At 40.7% G+C, this 18,946-nt stretch overlaps 1 protein-coding gene across 2 annotated transcripts; it reads right to left on the reverse strand.

Annotated features, from left to right (window-relative positions):
• Window positions 1-3,501: 3,501 nt before the first annotated feature.
• On the reverse strand, window positions 3,502-5,994 carry s1pr3a (sphingosine-1-phosphate receptor 3a). Of its 2 annotated transcripts, none has more exons than XM_053322143.1 (2): window positions 5,799-5,994; window positions 3,502-5,073 (listed from the first exon to the last, which is right to left on the reverse strand). In XM_053322143.1, exon 2 carries the CDS (start codon window positions 4,960-4,962, stop codon window positions 3,763-3,765), a length of 1,200 nt encoding a protein of 399 aa, XP_053178118.1. In that variant the 5' UTR covers window positions 4,963-5,073; window positions 5,799-5,994; the 3' UTR covers window positions 3,502-3,762. The 2 variants fall into 2 exon arrangements, with proteins under 2 accessions (XP_053178118.1, XP_053178117.1); XM_053322142.1 differs by lacking the exon at window positions 5,799-5,994 and adding an exon at window positions 5,699-5,709.
• Window positions 5,995-18,946: the final 12,952 nt, after the last annotated feature.

The raw sequence follows: 18,946 nt of genomic DNA on the forward strand, positions 1-18,946 counted from the left end.
TGAGAATCTTTGTAGCTTGTGCTGTTATTCAGACAAAATAAATCAGTTAATCATGTCTTAGTTGGCTTTGAGAAATGTCAAAAATAAAATGAACCAACCAGTAATAATTATGAGTTGCAGCCCTACATGGTGTACATAGACCATGGATTCCTTTATGATAAGATTGTGTTCCAAGGGTGTCCACTGGAAGGATGTGGAAAGTTGTGAGTAAGAAAGTAGCAATAAAAATGATTTATGCGAGACATTGAAATGATTCATTGAGTCCACTGAGTCTACGTGACACTAGACAAGACAATTATGGGCAGTGGGTTGTGGAGGGGGATGCTGAGGGGAGTGTCCACCAATTGAAATCTCTGCCAGCTCCTTCAGACATCTTCCCACCTTTGCCTTCAATCCCCCCAACCTTCTTCCAGCTGCTCCCTAGATAAAGCCCTCAGCCCTCGGATCCCCAGGAGCTTATCGCCAAAGTCTGCCTGGGTCTTCACTTTCTTTGTTCCACGTGTAATTACACTACACTGAATGAGAGAGCTGTGGAGGTGATGCTAGGGAAGAAAAATCATTACACTCTGGTCAGTGTGTATGTGCGTGTGTGTCTTCTCTGGCGAGAGTAGCATGATTCAGCTGTTGAGGAGAGAATGGCTTCAGCTGGGGCTCCCTGCGTGAGCAGCAGCCTCAAATAGGACCCCTCACCGCTCTCCGCCTGGCCCCACTCCACCTGTGAGTGGCTTCAAAAAAGGGACTTGAGGATGACAGAAGTGTTTCATACTGGCACATTCAGTGGTTCAGACCAGATGGAGTCTTTGTTCTTTCTCTCAAATATACACACACGTGCATGCACACATACACGTCTGTTTGAAAAAAAAATGCACACACATGGATACACATTTCCTCCCCACACTAGCAGTTTAAAGCCAGGATCATGATGACAGGGGGTGGTGTGATTCTCTTGTCCTCTGTCGTGTTCACATTAGTCATATGCAAATAAGCATTGTGCACAGAGAATGACACAAATCCACCATGCCTAAATCCTCAAAGAAGACTGGTGACGGCTATTTAGTTAACATGATTTATTAAGGTGTTTGACCCAGTTAGCAAATGGGTTTGTTTCAGGTGTTTGGAGAAAGGGAATTTGATGACACCAAAGAGGAAAATGTGAATGAAAAGGGATTTGTTAATTTATACTAAACATGTTTGAGCTGTTTTCTCTTTGTCTAGATGATGACTGAAAGCAAACATGATTTAATTTGCGAGTCTGCTTAGCCTGTGAGTCAGAGAATGTCAACAAACCTCTCATACTTAAAACCCTTTTTAAAACTTCATACTCATTATACTTATTTTTTATGTTTGCATGTATCTATATAACTAAAGAAAAAACAGTGATTTTCTTGAATGAGACAACATAGAAAATTGTAATCAAACTTAATTTGCATGAGGATAATAATGGTGTTCAGGGGGGAGAGGAAAACAAGTTGGACAGGAAGGAAAAGGAGCAAAAGGAGAGTGTTTCATGCACTGAAAATGACTATACTCCATACACAGCTTAACATTTTGACATTTCCTAATGTTCCAGATGGCACAAGGCCACCATCATCCCCAGCTAATTCAGGAAAGCACGTTCAAACATTTCTGACAGGAGGCTGTAGGTGACCTTTAAGCTGGGGATGCTCAACTGCATTGCATCCTCGCTGTCTTTTTCCATCAGAACTGGAGGTGCTTAGCAAAGACACATCTTTAAACAGAGGTGAGCATGAAATGCCAGTCTGTCAGCTCCTGTCTGGTCTCTGTTATGCAATGTGATATGAACAACAAGCTCTGCTGCTATGCTATCAGCCCATCAGTTCAGTTCAAAGCAATAATCACTGCAACAGGTTTTCTGGAAGTATTGAAGAGTGTCTGATCAGTTCTCAGAATTCCTACCACAAAATGCCACATCAGTAAATCTTTTTGTTTGAATGCATCAAGTCAATCTATGACTATCTATTCAAAACAGTTTGGTTACCTCATTCATTTAGAATTCCTACAATTGCAGGACATATTTCACAATAACAGGAAGCTCTTAAAATGAGATTAATAGATTCATGCAATCCGACCTCCCCAGACCCAGTTAAAATACATTTTAAGAAATTATCTGCATTATTCATAACTGTCTGACCCAAATCCTGACCCAAGTCTACCTATGAATTAGAATAAGAGAGAATCAATCGGTTTCTCACTAGGATATTAAACAGTGGAGCTGGTTAAGTCAGATGACATTTCTGAATAGCAAATGATAAACTGACAAATTAGAGCAATTTTGCATTCATATATGTATGACTTGTGTTTTAATAAGAACCTACAACAGACTAATATGAGCTAACATCCTTCATTCATGTGGAGGAAAAAGGGGCACAATCACACGCAAAGGGACACATATTGACACACAATATCACTTTTTCCTGTAATTGTATCTGTGCAGAGAATCAGCATAGACTGCGAGCTTAGATGAGAGGCAGAGGATTGAAAGTGAGCGAGTCATTGATTTAATATCACAACATGACACATGAAAATCTCATAAAAGGGAATAGGATTTTATTTTATTTGCTATATATAATGGTATTAGGCACTACACCACCCTAGGCAGAAATGTCATTTACAGTCTACTACCATTAAATAATTCACATCCAACACTCCTATTCACTAGTGGTTAGTTGATGTGTGAGTGGTTTCTAGATGCGCTGATGAAAAGCAAAAAAGTCCATAAGTGTAGTTATTAGCCACACTAATTCAGCTCTCAGTGCAGCTGATGCTGACAAAATAGAGCTTAGTGTAATGAAAGATAAACCACATGTGGTGATGAGTACAGCGCTAATGTCTGAAGTTCTATAACTGCTACAATATTCAGAACCCTTTTTTAATTAAGTAACAAGATAACTTCTCCTCTGACGCCACCATCAGGACAAACTTTACATTTCGGCCCCACTAGTGGTAAGGATCCTATAGTAGCAGGTTGTATCGTGTATTTTCCTTCATCCAACAGTTTTGTTTCCTGGTGTGTAGTGAGCATGTTAGCCTCACAAGGCCTCGAGTCTGACAGCAAACCTTTAGTGTCATTTTTTCTCACAGTGCATCTGAAATCATAACAAAATCAATAATAAAGTCCAAGTACCGTGACGATTTTTATGCACACAAAGCAAAAAGTATAGTTTATAAGGTGACAAATGTTTTCACAGAAAATAAATAGTTTACCAAGTCAAGGTGTGGAAAATGCGGGTGTTGTAAGAGTGCGTGCATATAGCACATGCATAAAAAGTGCCCAAATTTGATCTTTTCTGCTCAATAAAAAATAAAATAAACCAATCATTGACAGCCACCACACTAACGAAGTTAATGATGCTGTGTTGTTGTTAAAGCATTATTAAGACTATAGTTTCACAGACAGCTAAGAGATTTATTCTGGGGCTTCTTTAGTCCATGTCTATGAAGCTGTTCTATTATTTTTCATAGATTTTAAATGTTAACTGTTGTATAAGACAAACACAACATTTAATTTACTTTGGTACTGTGAGTAATATTGCTGAGTTATTGTAAACAGTGGCTTTAAATGATTTTGATTGTACTCTAATCTACAATCTGGATTTATTTGGTTCCAACTGAATGTCTTAGCTATTTCATCATTACTTCATCTTATCCATACTATACTGGCCATAGTGCATAAACAAAAGGTGGCTGATAGCAGGGCTGTGTCAGTTCTGTGACTGTAAGGCCTCTTTAAGGTGCTTTCACTCAGAACTTGTTGAGGGGCGGCAGCGCCCCTGCCTTCACAAGCACGGCTGAGAGCAGGTCTGCAGGCCCAGAAGGGTGGGGCACAGCAGTGGCAGAAGGGTCTCCATGCTTGTTCTCAGAGTTCATAGGTGTGGGAACCTTCCCTCTATTCAGCGTAGTCTTCCCTGCCACACTGCCCCCTCCTCCACCCATACTTGTCTTGCTGTTCTCCGCTGTGGGGATGACAATGCCCAGGTGGGGGTTGCCAGCCATAGCTGTGCCAGTGTGCTCCATGCTGGTCTGACAGCAGCACAGCAGCCGGAAGAAGGCAGCCCTCATCTCCCTGCTCGACAGAGTGTATATGAGAGGGTTGAGGGCAGAGTTGAGCACAGCCAGGGCGATAAACCAGTCCACCTGGTAGAGCACAGGACACTTATCTGGGCTACAACCCACATCCAACAGCAGCAGGAGGAAGAGAGGGGCCCAGCACATGACAAAAACTCCAAGAACGATAACCACAGTCCGCAGCAGGGCCAGCGAATGCTCTGAAGGCCGGCTGCTGACCCTGCGGCCGCTAGAGGTCACCAGGCGGTAGATCCTGATGTAGAGGATGATGATGGCTACCAACAGGGCACTGAAGACACTGATGCAGAAGGCCACATAACTCTTAGCATAGAGTGGCAGCACAGTGGAGCAGGAGGGCAGATTGTTCAGGCAGTTCCAGCCCAGGCTGGGCAAGGCACTGAGCAGCACTGACACAAGCCAGCAGGCCGCCAGCAGTCCAAGAAGTCTCCCCCGACCTGCTGTCTCACATGGACGCAGGCGCACCATAGTCATATGCCTCTCAATCCCAATGGCAAGAAGGCTGAATGTGGAGGCACTAAGGGCCACAAACATACTCCCTTCTCTGGCCAGCCACTGCACTGGTGTCAGGAAGAAGGTGTTGCGTCCTGAGGTAAAGATATTAACCACGTAAGCCACACCAGCCAGCAGGTCTGACAGTGCCAGGTTTCCAATGAGGAAGTACATGCGGCTATGGAAGCGCTTGTTCCTCCAGAGAGCAAGGAGGACCGTGACGTTCTCCAGGACAATCAGCACGCAGATGAAGAGTAGCACAGCCATCTTACAAGCCCCGCTACTACGAGGCCGGTCCCACTTCCCTGAGTGGTTGTAGTGGCTGACAATGACAGAGTTCATCCCCTCCTCCATCATGTTCCCCATACTGTCTGCCCTTCCTGGCCTTCCTCAGTCACACAGCAGAGGGCGCCACAGCACTGGACACTTCTCAACCTGGCAGTGATACAACTGACATCATATGGCCTCCTCAAGGTCCTGCCAATCAAATGTTTGGGGATAAAATTTACTTTTAGAAGTTATTTCGAGCACTTTTAAAATAAAAAAGGTTACTTTTAACAACGTTTTGGTTAATTTAAGTGACATATATAAGAAGAGTCTTAAGAAATGAAAGCCATGTTCAAAAATAAAAGGAAAAAGCATTACTGAAGTTAAAAATCTCTCATAGAACTGTCTTTGGCAAGATAGCAGCAGCACTTAAAACATATGTGCCACAATAATTAAAGCGGACTATGGACATAACAGTAAAATAAAGAGGAGCCTTTACATTGTAAGTTCTTTTTTTCTATTAGCCAACGGTGGTAGTTGTTCATAAAGGGTATGCCATAAACCCTATAACCTGACTACTTAATACAATAATTTCTGGCTAAAGTACTGTGACTCATGGATAAAAGTCAATTTAAAATTACCCTGATATTACGCTTTAGGGTACACGCAATCCTGAGGTCGGATGAACAGGATTTTCTTATAATGAAGCTCATTATGTGTATAAACAACTAACACTATTAAAAATGCTTACGGACTATTGCATAATGCTTATAATTTCTATATTCTATATTACATAAAATGTGTAATACGAGTTTAATGAAAGCAAGATACCTACTCTTGAGTTTGAGTAACCTTCCTGTTTTGGAAAAGTTGGCATGCAAAGTATAGAGTTAGTATTTGTTTTCTTCATCCCTCAGTACAGAAACTTGCCGTACCTTTCGGGGTTATTAGCCTCATCTAAACATCCTGGCGATGTGGAAAGATTTGCAGAACTTGGTAGACGTGTTGTTTTTTTCTCTTGCGTAAAGTTGCGCTAGTACAAAATGTATTGATGCCAAAAAGTATAATCGACGTATAGTTAAATGTCCATATCTTGTCCTCGCCCGTAAAAATAAAGTATCATATCACTGAAGTACAATCCTCCACACATCCACGATGTCCTGAACTTTCAGCGTCCTCTCAGCACTATGAGACTCTTTCCAGCTCGGACCGCTCACCCCTCCCAGCCACTGGGGCGGGATCATCCCTACCTCTCCAATTAAGGTTTTTTTTTCTTCACCATTAATTGTGAGTCAGGGGAGAGGTCAGACACACGCGTGCTCTTTTGCATGACGTTGTCTTATATGTGTCACGTTTTTGTCAGTGCATTTCAAACAAGCAGTACCCTGAGTTTGACTGATAGGATTGCTTATAGGTTAAAGAGTTTTGTTTTTGTCCTCTATGAACAGGGAGCTGCTGACTGTATCGACAAAAACCTCGGTCTGTTCCAGCGTGTCATAAAATGACAGCACTTACTTGTCCCAACACATGTTACAGTTTTTTCCCCCAGGGTTTCTTGCGCCTTAAAGTTGTTATGTGTTTTACACCTACTGTTTTAATCTGGGCTGCAACAGTATCAACTTCATATCTTGTACATTACATTATTGGTGTATATATTCTGGCATTCTCAACCAGATCTTTCTTCTCAATCCATTTAGAAACAGTGCCCAAAGCAAAATTTAGATTCTGTCATCAACAGTTGAATTACACAACACAAGCTCACGTGTTTCTTTTTTTTTTTTACCTTTCCCTTCACTGGCAGAGCCAATGATTTTATAAGGCTTTTATATCAATGAGTCAATGTTTGTGGTTGAAACCAAGTGATAAGCTGGAATTGATGGGAAGCTTATTGGGTCACACATTCCTTGTTTTTATATGTACATATGGTGTTAAAATGAAAAATATGCCATAGATAAGGAGAATAGAAGGGTATCGGAGGCAAAATATGACAACAGGGTATATGGGGGTTTCATCTGATGTTGCAAAAACAGTTGATCCTCCAACTACTGAGTGGCCAGCAGAATAAAGATTGCAATTATGTCAAGTAATTCCTATTTCATCATGTGTAACAATATGAGACTGTTGCTGAAAACGGCGGATTTGCTCTGTCAACCATTACCATAAATACAAGTTATACGAGTGTTCCCTGTGGGTACCAATCAGACCTTTCTCACAGAGAGACCAGGTGATGTATGACTATAGGAGCCAACTGACTTGAAGAACACAAGAGAGAAACCACATCTGGAGGACTGTGTGGACCTGCTGAACCCTCCCCTGTAAGCCTGCTCTGAGCTGGCTGTTTATTGTTTTTAAAAATCAAAATTCACATTTTACTAAGAACAGTTATCCCAACCATTGGATGGTGCAATGGCTGGAAATAGAGGGTAGGGACTGTTACTTCTCATTGAGTGTTTACGCCAAGCATTTTATTATAGCTTTCCCACATGATGGTCATTGACTTTAGGTACCATAACACACCCATGGGAGAGAAATGGTTCACATTCAGCCTGGCAGGAAGAGAGAGCGAGAGCAAGAGAGAGAGAGAGAGACAGACAGACAGACAGACAGACAGACAGAGAGAGAGAGCTGAGAGAGAGCTGAGAGAGAGAGAGAGAGAGAGAGAGAGAGAAAGCTGACCACCAGGAGGTCAAGCAAAAACAGGATGGTTGAGAGTGAGTTTGAGAGAAAGGGAAAAAAAGGTTGGGGAGCAGGAAACAAATTAGACTTGAATTAAAGAGGCCAATAGGCAGCTTGGTCTTTTATCTCTACAGTCTTTGATTTATGGTTTAGGTTCATTTCATTTGCCATAGCAAATATTAAGCTATAACATCTCAGGTCACCCCAGGTGACATGTGGTCCTGATTATTGGCACTGTACTATTCAGCAAACAAAGAAAGATAAGCAATTCAACTTATCTTTCTATTTTAATAGTAAAATAGAAGGATTTAGGTCAGATTGCAAATGAAACCACTTACTTACTATTACTTATAGCTGCTAGGTTATTGCTTAAGGATATAAAATACAAATACATAATATTATAAAATATATTATAGTAACTACTTTGTGCTTTCTATAACAAAAAAAAAATGATGGGAGGCAGGGGGTGGGGGAGGTTGGGGTGGTGGTAGACTATCTAAAAAAATAATGGAGGAACAACTATTTCTATTCCTGTAGAAAGTATGTTGTTTTTTTTTACTTTGTACATATGTTGCTCTTGCCAATAAATATAAATTACTAAAAAAGAAAATGATGATATGATTGAAAACTGGCTCTGAACTTATGAGAGGAGATGTTCTGTTTTTTTTTATTTTCTCTTTGCTAGTGTTGGCTGTGTTTCCAAAACTGTCCTTATATATTTTTGTTTTGTTTTTGCACTCTTTATTTTTGCTGGATCAAATACTCTAGAATAGCACTGAAAAGGCCAGAAATTGAGATTGTGATGGATGACAGTGCTGGCTAATAGTGGCCGACAATATAACAAATTTTGATAAAAAGAGGAGGAGATGAAAAGAGACAAGAGACTGATGAGCGACAGAGCAGACAGTTTTCCCTTATTTTCTCTCTTTCTCTCAGTCCCTCTGGTATCACTGATTGTGAGGAGTTATAGCCTGTCTGGCCTTCTTGCACATGTCAGTCCAGGGACTGCAGATTAATGAATGACCCCCAGAGCTGTTGACTTTACCCTGAGCAGCAAGCGATGTACCAACCCTCTGACAACCCATTCATAACCATAGGAAAACACCTCCAAAAGCCTTGGCTGTGTGTTGTTGCAAACTGGATGCAGACTTCCTGGATGATTGGTTTTGTGTTGAAAGGAGGAAATGTAGCTATAGGTCATCGTGAAAAAATGCCCTTGCAGCCAAGTCCGGTAAAAGTTTGTGTAATGGTGATGCTGTTGGTGTGTGTTTCCGCATCTTTGTGTGTGGTGCAAGTGTGTGTGGCAGCTGGGTGTTTACTTGTGCAGCATTGTGGGACAGAGCACTCTGACGCAGGCCCTGGTGGTGAGTTATGTGTTTGGGAATGCAAAACGTTATGGGAACAAAGGAGGAGCTGCAATGATGGAAAAGGAAGGCCTCTTGGGCCGTCACCCCACTGCCCTCTTACCATTTACCCACACCCACTGAAATACTACGAGAATGTTACGAGAAATTTCTACACATTTTCCACATACTATTTTAATGTGATATAGAGATAGATACAGAGGTTTTTTGTTGTGGTTCCAGTAGCAAACCTTACAGCTCTACAGCGGCGGTTGCTCAAAAGGTAGAGTCAGTCATTCTGGAGAAAGGTCGTGCATCTACAGAAGCTCCGCCCCTGTTCCTCTCACACATCAGGAGCAGGAAAAAATGTGTCTTGTGAACACAATAGTCCAGGCATGTCCCAACTATTCCAAAGGTCCATGTGGCTGAAGGTTTTTGTTCAAACCAATCAAGAGCACACCATTCGCACAATCAGCTGTCTGAAGACTGAGATCAGCTGACTAAATGAACGGAGTGTCTATTTGCACCTCTGGTACAAATAGCCTCAGGTTTCATCTCTAATGTTTGTTCTAAAGACATTTCTGATGGGAAAGTTGTATTATATTTTCATAATCTTTCCTCAGTGAATGCATACAAGCGTCAGTTTGTCAGTTAGAAATTACTTGTCGCCAACTTCTATCTTCTGTATTAGCAAATATATTGGCCTGTCACATCACTACGTAGGACCAAAGTGGTGGTGTAATGGGTAGTGTATCTGTCATTAGTGCAGGAGACAAGGGTTTGAGTCTTTGCAGCAGCAGTTATATATTGTTATACGATGTAAATCAAGTCTATGGTTGCCATGGATACCAAATACATTTCAGACCTCTCAAGTCACATGTATTTCAAGCTGCTCTCACGCTCACACGCCACACCTGACATTTTTTCACACTGAGAAGTGATAGGTCTCACTCGACAGAAATTATTATATGATATACAGAAGAGAACATCGACGTACATTTATCCCGCTCTCACGGTAGGATACGGGAGTCTTCGGCATATCTCCAGACGCTCCCCTCCGACACTCAGTCTCGCAGCATGCACTCCTAATTGTACTGTGGTGCAAATAGCATTCATTGATATTTACACCAAGACGGGTGCTAATAAAACACTTTGCTGTATATACCAAGGTACAAATAGCATCTACTTCTAATTGTACTGGGGTGTAAATAGCATTCATTGATATTTACACCAGGGGTGCAAATAGCCTTTGCCTTAAATGAATCAAGTCTGGTGTGCTCCTGCTTGGTTGGAATGAAAACCTGCAGCCACATGGCTCTTTGTGGAATAGTTTGGACCCCCCTGCAATAGTAGTCCATCCACACTCGCCACCTTTCTGTTGGCTCCACAGGAAAACAATTACAGTGTTTGTATTTTTTGATTCTGTGATACAGTTAATGAGTACAAAACACATATACAGCAACATATTTGTGTGATTTAAACACCTGCCTGCTCAGATTTACTTCACTAAATGCACTCTCTCCAGTTCGCCAGTACTCCCCCACCTTTTTACAGGTGCTGAAGATGAGAGACTGTCATGTCCTCACAAAGACAGCTGCTCCAAGCCATTGCATGTGTTTCCCGATCTACAGAGTTAGTGCTGTGAAACAACAGTTTTTGTTTCAGTGTGCACACAGAGTGGACAGGTAGTAGACTGGGAGGAAATATTAGTGTGTTGTGTATTGAACAATCTTTCTCCATAAATACTGACTCTATCTTTAACTGACATTGTTAGATCAACTGTTTTGTCAGATCTGTAATTATAAGCACATATTGACAGACATATTTCATCTACTCCTCAAATGCCCTTGTTTGGAGCATTATCTTTATGTATTCTTTTTTATCACACTTACATCACACAAACAAGCTAGCCACACTACCGGAATGAAAAGACCACTTCTGATTTAGAGCAGTTGCTGCATTTCATGTCATGGCAGCACAGCGCACATTAAGCAAGGTGTAAAAAAACCAATGACTCCATAGTGGAACTTCTGCGAGACAGGAGATGGAGTATGATGCAGAGGACACTAAACTGGAGTTTCAAACATGAGTTGTATAAGAGATTGCACTTTGTTTTACATTTAATCTTCACATGGGATGCTTCAAAAAGAATAAAAGAGGTGAGAAAGAAAAGGGAATTACAGAGAGAACAGTGGAGAAGATTAAGACATTTCTCTAACTGACCAAAGTCTACAATGATGCCTCTTCTATTGCTCAAAAATCTGCTTTTGTTTCGTGTTCTATTTCTGTTTCTTTTGTTACTTTTTATGTATTTTTCATCTTTTGTGAAGCACATTGTATTGCATATTTTGTATAAAATGTACTATATGAATACAGTTTTAAGATAACAAATATTATTCAAAACAGATTTTGATGCCACTTAAATGGACTAGAACAATGCACCCGTTGGGGGCTGCAGCATGTTTACTTGCCAAAAGACACACGCTCATAGATTAAAGCAGTGAGAAGAATGTATATTTGTATATGAAGGTCACAGTAAGTATGTGTCCCAAACACACTTGTGCCCTGGCAACCTGGCGAGGTGATGGCAATGATCTCATCAGTCTCATTTGCTGCTGACTGTCCTAAAGTAAATATTTCAAATGAAGCTTTTATGCATGACTAAATGATAATTTATGAGTGTAGTAGAGTCAGTTAGTAGTTTGAAATGAGATCCACACAACCAAGGTTAGTTAGGCCATGTGTTAATAAGATTGTGTATGTAAAGTATAAAGTATGAATACCTGTAAGCTGAGGTGGCTCCAATGACTTCTTTTGTCTCTTTCACTGGCGATCATTCTCACGTCGCTCAGCTGAAAAGTCGCTCAGCCACACAACCAAGGCTATGTTCGCCATCTGTGAATAAGATTGTGTATGTAAATTATCATCGTTAATGTTGTTACTGTAGGATGAATCAGCTGGGGTAATTAGAAGGTATGAGTACCTGTAGCCTCAGGTGGCTATGATGACCTCTGCTGTCTCATTCTGTGGCAATTGTCCTCACAGCGCACTGCTGAAAAGTCAAGACAGTTTTTAAAAATGAGATAATGCATGATGTTGTAAATCTCACCAGGATGATACAAGAGAAGAAACAACAAACTAGACCCTGTTAAGCTTAGATCATTGCAACATTGTCTTTATCTACAGGAACATCACATATTTCTTACATGAAACAAGGGGTACGTCTTTGTAGGAGGTCATGAGTAGAACTCTGAGGGCTGATAGCGTATTTGATATAGTGGAGCTGCTGGTGGGTTATCAGCGGAGGCCTGAGCTCTTTGGGAGCACAAGGTGACTGCTTGTCTGAGGACCAGCCTTGCTGCTTCTTTTAGATAACCTTTTTATCTGCATTCAGCTCAAAATAGCAACACGCACAGATAGAAGGATGAATGGATAAAAGCTGGCTGTACAATGTGTTTTCATGGCAAGTGACTCATTTTGTTAACTGTGCATTGTCCTGAGCAAATAACATGCCTCTCTTAATTTCTCTCTTCTCCAAAGATATGTGGAAAAAGATCATTTGCAATTGATGAAAGGAAATGAAATTTGACAGAGACTTTATCACAGTTGTATGCAGTTATCAGGAGGGAGGAAGAGGAAGAAATTATCAGCAAGGAAGGGGAAGAAGTTTATATCTTTAGTCCGTATCAAGTCCTGAATGAATGCAGTCTGGCCTCTCAGACAAACACATGCCACCTTTTGACCATGTACTTTGGAGGTAATTAAAAATCAGAGACAAAGGATCAGATCACTCACACTGCAAAATGTATGCTGAGTATGGTGAGTTTCAAAGATCACAATTTAAGATTTTCAAGACTCAGAGATAAAGCTCTGGACCTCAATGTGACATTGAATGCTTGTAAACATGGCTCTACGTCTGAACTCTTCATCATAGCTCCCTCATCTCTAATATGTCACTGTGGAACTTACAATGTCAAGAACTTTATGGCATTATTTATTTTCTTTACGATAGGGGGGCTAATACACTAAATGGACTTCAAGAGCTTGCCTCGCCAGAATATGTTAAAAATAACTTGGACCTCAGTCATGTAAACAATCATGCCCGATTTTCTCAGAACAGCTTTTCTGATGTCTGGGAAAGCTTGTGTAAAATTCCAGTGTGTGTGTGTGTGTGTGTGTGTGTGTGTGTGTGTGTGTGTGTCAGATGAGTTTGCGTAAACCTTACTATGGGCATGATGCATGTCTATGCCCAGTTTACTTGCATGTGCCAGTGTTTTTGTACACGATTATCGTCTCTCATTCACACCAGAATACAAACATCAATGGGTTGACTGGCACACAGAGCGGAAAACATGCAGCCATTACTGTGCATCCTATTTTGGGAAGTTTGTATATCTTGGCTGGCTGTGTTGTGTCTGTCTGCTGTTCTATAAGAAAAGGTCAAAGGTACATTTCCCTTGAGGCAAGCACTAACAGTCATGCAGTCCATTTTGGAGCTCTGGTCCACAACCCCAGTCATGCACCACCCTCCAGCCCCAACACCCATCTCACCAATCTCTCCCATGTCCAGAGATCCCCCTGCACCAGCCCCACACCCTCAGCTGTGCAAGGAGAGGCAGCTAGGAGCCTGAGAAAGAGCTAACCCACTGACAGAAACAGACCAGACTCCATCTCCAAATGCCATTAGTACAGATTTAGAATCACTTCAAACTTTCAAAGATAAACTTGTGTTTTTTCTCCATTACTGTCTTTCGAACTAAGTCACCAGTTTTATGATAAATATTGGCAGTACAACAAGACACTATAAAAAACAAAAAGACTAATACATACATATAAATACAGTATACAAGTACTATATGCATATGCACACACCTGCTGAATGTTTATACACAAATACATAAATATCAATAGTACATAATATGGTAACTTAGACCAGAGATTCTCTTAGGTGAAAACATACATTTTCCGTTTTTTTAAAATAAAAGGATGGTTTGACATTTTGGTAAATACAATTATTTGCTCCTTTGCTGAGTGTAAGATTAACTGATACCATTCATTGTGTACAGTAAATATGAAGCTATCTTCTGCAGTTGGTTAGCTCAAGTCACTGCACATGGATTGAAAAGAAGACAAAGGCTAGTAAGTTACTTAGAAGTGCTTGTAGGCAGATTTAGTTACTTTGGCTAACTGCTTCCACCTGATACCAGTCCTTGTGTTAAGCTAAGCTAAACCTGTTACGAAATACAAAATAATTTTATAAAGAGGAATCGCACCTCACTATTCATATTTATATAAATCAATTGATCAATCAATCAATCAATCACATTTATCATAATCATATCAAAATGAGAATGAGAGAACTTAGCTGCTTTGCTGTGTTACTGCTCTTTAATAAAATGATTGTTTGATCACTAATACTTTCTATTTCTCTTTCTCTTAGGCTGCTTTCACTAGCAAGAAAATTCAAACCAATCAGATAGAAAGTTAAAATGACTTTTTTCCACTAGTCTCACAATATTGTAAATCCAGTGAGTTATGTTGTTTTGTTTGATAACTTTTGGCTTCCTAGAAAATGCAACATTTCAGCCAATGCTGAAAATATAATTGTAATTAAAATGGTATGGAGGGATTTTTTGCTGCATTGAATCAGTCTGTCATTATGTGTTCAAACAGAAACTGAAACATCCTTTGTGAGAAGAGTGTCATTACTAAACAAACTTAGTGAAACCTTTAAATATGCTTTGCTGACCTAAGCGAGGTTATTGGCACTATCATATGTGCAGAGGTATTTTCCCAGCATGTGACCCTGCCGCAGTGGGAGGAATGGTGAATGTTTGTGAATGAATTACTTTGTGAATGGCAATCAGTCAGCGCAAGTCTAACAGCCTCTAACTGACAGTGGGCTCTGTGGCCTGTGTGACGCGGCGATACTCCACATAAAGAAAGGCTCGATAGAGATCTGCAGAGGTAGTAAAGGCTACCATGGTGAGTGCTCAACCAGCAACAACAATAAGACAGAATGGCCATCGGGCACGGCCATACTAAAGCTCCCTGGCTCCAGAGCCATGCTGGGCAAAATAAAAGCTAAAAACACACACTTCACATCTGATTAGACAGGGCCACTGTGACAGCTGACTGAGGGCCCAAAACAGGGCTACTCCACAAAGTAAACCCAACAAGTTAAATGAATGAATGGGTAAATAGCATGAATCAGAAAACAAGCTGACCTGCTTGTCCTGCTTTTAAAGTTAACATTACCATTATACTTTGGCATGGTAATGTTTTATAGTCATAGTCTCAATCACACCTCTGGTTTGCAAAGCCTGCCAGATGTTTTAAACATGCATCATTTTTCGGGTAACATATCAAGGAATGTTAATCCCATTTTCTAGGAAATAGGTTGTAGATCAATCAATCAATCAATCAATCTTTATTTGTATAGCGCCAAATCACAACAAAGTTATCTCAAGGCACTTTACACATAGAGCAGGTTCTATGAAGCTAGAAGGTCCGGCACTGGAATCTGTCATCCGGACGTCTACAGGCCCAGATTACTTGTGAGACGAGAAAGCACAGACAACTCCGGGGAAGAAGTTCAGGTTATTGAATGTATTAGTGGTACATGAATGTTAATGGATATAGCTGGATGGATAGAGAGAAAGAGGGCGGAGGAGAGAGGAGCTCAGTGCATCATGGGAGTCCCCCGGCAGTCTAAGCCTGTAGCAGCATAAGCTAAGAGCACTAAGAGCCCTAAATATAAGCTTTATCAAAAAGGAAAGTTTTAAGCCTACTCTTAAACGTAGAGAGGGTGTCTGCCCCCCGGACCAAATCTGGAAGATGGTTCCACAGGAGAGGAGCCTGATGGCTGAAGGCTCTGCCTCCCATTCTACTTTTAGAGATACTAGGAACCAGAAGTAAGCCTGCATGCTGGGAGCACAGTGTTCTAGTATGTACATAAGGTACTATAAACTCTTTAAGATATGATGGAGCCTGACCATTAAGAGCTTTGAAGGTGAGGAGAAGGATTTTGAATTCCATTCTGAATTTTTACGGGAAGCCAATGCAGTGAAGCCAAGATGGGAGTAATATGATCTCTCTTTCTAGTTTTTGTCACAACCAGCTGGAGAGTCTTTAGAGACTTGTTAGGACAGCCTGATAATAATGAATTACAGTAGTCCAGCCTAGAAGTAACAAATGCATGGACTAGTTTTTCAGCGTCATTTTGAGACAGGATATGTCTAATTTTTGCAAATAGATAATTCCAGTGGTAGAAAGTGAATAAATACATGTTGTCAAGTGCTGTACTTGATTCAGTTTTCAAGGGATTTTAGTAGTTTGCTTCAATATTTCTAAATTATATAAATATTCACTATATTTTGGTTACTATTGTTTTGGTTAACTTGTCTCCTTAAAGGGAAGGGTCGCTGCAAATATATACAAAGTTGTTCTGAGTGATCACCATCATCATCAAAACACCAAATGAGGGAATATGTTTTGGAAGAATGGTGTTCATCCCTCCAGTAGAGTTCAGAGACATAAATAATGAATGTCAAGGCACATTGAAGTTGTTCTGGCAGCACATAGTGGCCCAACACCTCATTAAGACATTTTATGTTGTTTTCTACTTTAATTTGCCCATTTGTATATATAGCCTACAGGGTACACAAAGTATCTAAAATTAACTTAACCTCAACCAACTACAATATAAAAATCCTGCTTACATGGTAATGCATTTATGATGATACAAACATGTAAACATTCTGAATTAAACATTTGACTGAATTTCAAATTTTTTTCAGTAAAATATCTAGAATGGTTGCTTTCCGAGTGTTACATTATTATGTATTAAGAATGTAAGTAAGTCTATTGAAGTACTGTACTATATTTAACAGGTCTAAAGACTACGGTGGCCGAGACCCGCCATAGCTGCAAATAAAAGTAATGCTGCAAACAAAAAGAAACGCTGCTGCAAATAAAAAGAAACGCTGCTGCATATAAAAGAAACGCTGCAAATAAAAAGACACACCGCAGCAAACAAAAAAAACGCTGCAAATAAAAAGACACACCGCAGCAAACAAAAAAAACACTGCAAATAAAAACAAACGCCGCTGCAAATAAAAGAAACACCGCAGCAAACAAAACAAAAAATACCGCAGCATATAATTAAAAAAAACGATGCAAATAAAAAAAAGCCACAACGGAAGTGGATTACCGGGGACTGTTTTTGCCGAAACACCGGAAGAAGAAACAACAACAACAGGACTACGAATTGGAAAACGAACTAGAAAGTAAATGAAAATGGTAGTGTTTAATGTCGCTACATGTACTTTTTAATGTGTTATTTGGTCAGGCGATGTAGCCCCAGGTTTGAAGTTGAACTGGAGAATGCCGGTGTATTGTTAGCTTCGGCTAACACGGGGAGACCACTAACGAGAGTGGAAACAACTGACGGCTACATAGTTCCGGTAGCTTATTACTGTTGTTGTTGTTGTTGTTTGTATCATTAATAATCATGATAACAATAATCTAAGGCGTGGGTAACAATAATTATTTGGATTAATGTGAAGTTTAAGCTGTGTCCTCACAGTTTGTCACCGGCAACGTGAGGAACATCCTCAAAGCCACATAAACATTAGGGATGACTAACTGCAAACCAAACATCAATATGGTTTTCAGCATGTTTGAGGGTGACTTGTCTGTGTCAGCCAACATGGGGATGAGGATCGGAACTGCAGACACTTAAAACACGCTGTTCCACCTACGGGACGGGTCGGAGGTTGGGAGGTAGCCACAAGTCCTTCTGAATGTTTTAAACACCAACCCTTAAACATATTTATTCACGCCGTACATTGTTAGAAAGCATAGGTTGCCCTGATTCATTCAAGACCACTCACGAATTATATTGGTTGCTCACAGCCGTAATAGTATTAGCGATTGGCTCGGCTAGCCACTCAGCTAAAGTAAAAACAGCTATAATCTCTACATACCTTCAAAGTCTTCCCTTTATCCACAACGATCATCTTATGACTCAGGACTTTCTGTACAGCTCGCCAAGTATCCATTCTTGTGAAGTATGAAATCCGTTTCCATAACATCGAAATACTTTCCTCGATATGTCCATGTATTTAGTCCAACACGTAACGTAATAACACAAATAACAAACCATATACGGTCCCTTTTACGTCTTTTCCTGACCTACACGTACAAGCAACAGCAACAACGACAGTAATAAGCTGCCGGAACTATGTAGCCGTCAGTTGTTTCCACTCTCGTTGGTGGTCTCCTCGTGTTAGCCGAAGCTAACAATACAACAAGTTCGTTTTCCAATTCGTAGTCCTGTTGTTGTTGTTTCTTCTTCCGGTGTTTCGGCAAAAACAGTCCCCGGTAATCCACTTCCGTTGTGGCTTTTGTTATTTGCATCGTTTTTTTTATTATATGCTGCGGTGTTTTGTTTTTTTTTGTTTGCTGCGGTGTTTCTTTTATTTGCAGCGGCGTTTGTTTTTATTTGCAGCAGCGTTTGTTTTTGTTTGCAGCGTTACTTTTATTTGCAGCTATGGCGGGTCTCGGCCACCGTAAAAGACATCTAATGTTCATCATATGGGAATATCATCTGTACAACAGCACATAGCAGGGATTGGTCTGTACCATTATCTTTGGAGGTTCTGGGCATTTGTCAGGCGTATGTCATTGTAGTTTATCTGTGAACTCACACACTCACATTCTACACAAGAAAACACACTGAAGTCCCTGCAGGCCTGCTGTTCTGCGGTCTACTTGTGTTTATGTTTCCAGAACATGAAGGTCCAGCACATTGCTGAGATCACAGCAATCTCCTTCACCTCCAACCCAATCATCCCACATCTGCCCTCCTGTCCCTGTCAGTGTGCTGTGGGAGCTCTGGGGATGCAGGGCGGCCTGAGGGGGTCCAACAACAGCACGCTTCATCGGTGGTCAAGAAAGGTTGGCTGTGATGGTCATGGGTTGTTTATTGATGGAGTGTGAAGTGAACAAGGGAGAGGAGAGAACTGTGGAAGGGTTGGACGAAGGTTAGGTTGAGGGGAATG

The sequence above is a fragment of the Scomber japonicus genome, chromosome 7 (assembly GCF_027409825.1).
Source record: "Scomber japonicus isolate fScoJap1 chromosome 7, fScoJap1.pri, whole genome shotgun sequence".
Lineage (NCBI taxonomy): Eukaryota > Metazoa > Chordata > Actinopteri > Scombriformes > Scombridae > Scomber > Scomber japonicus.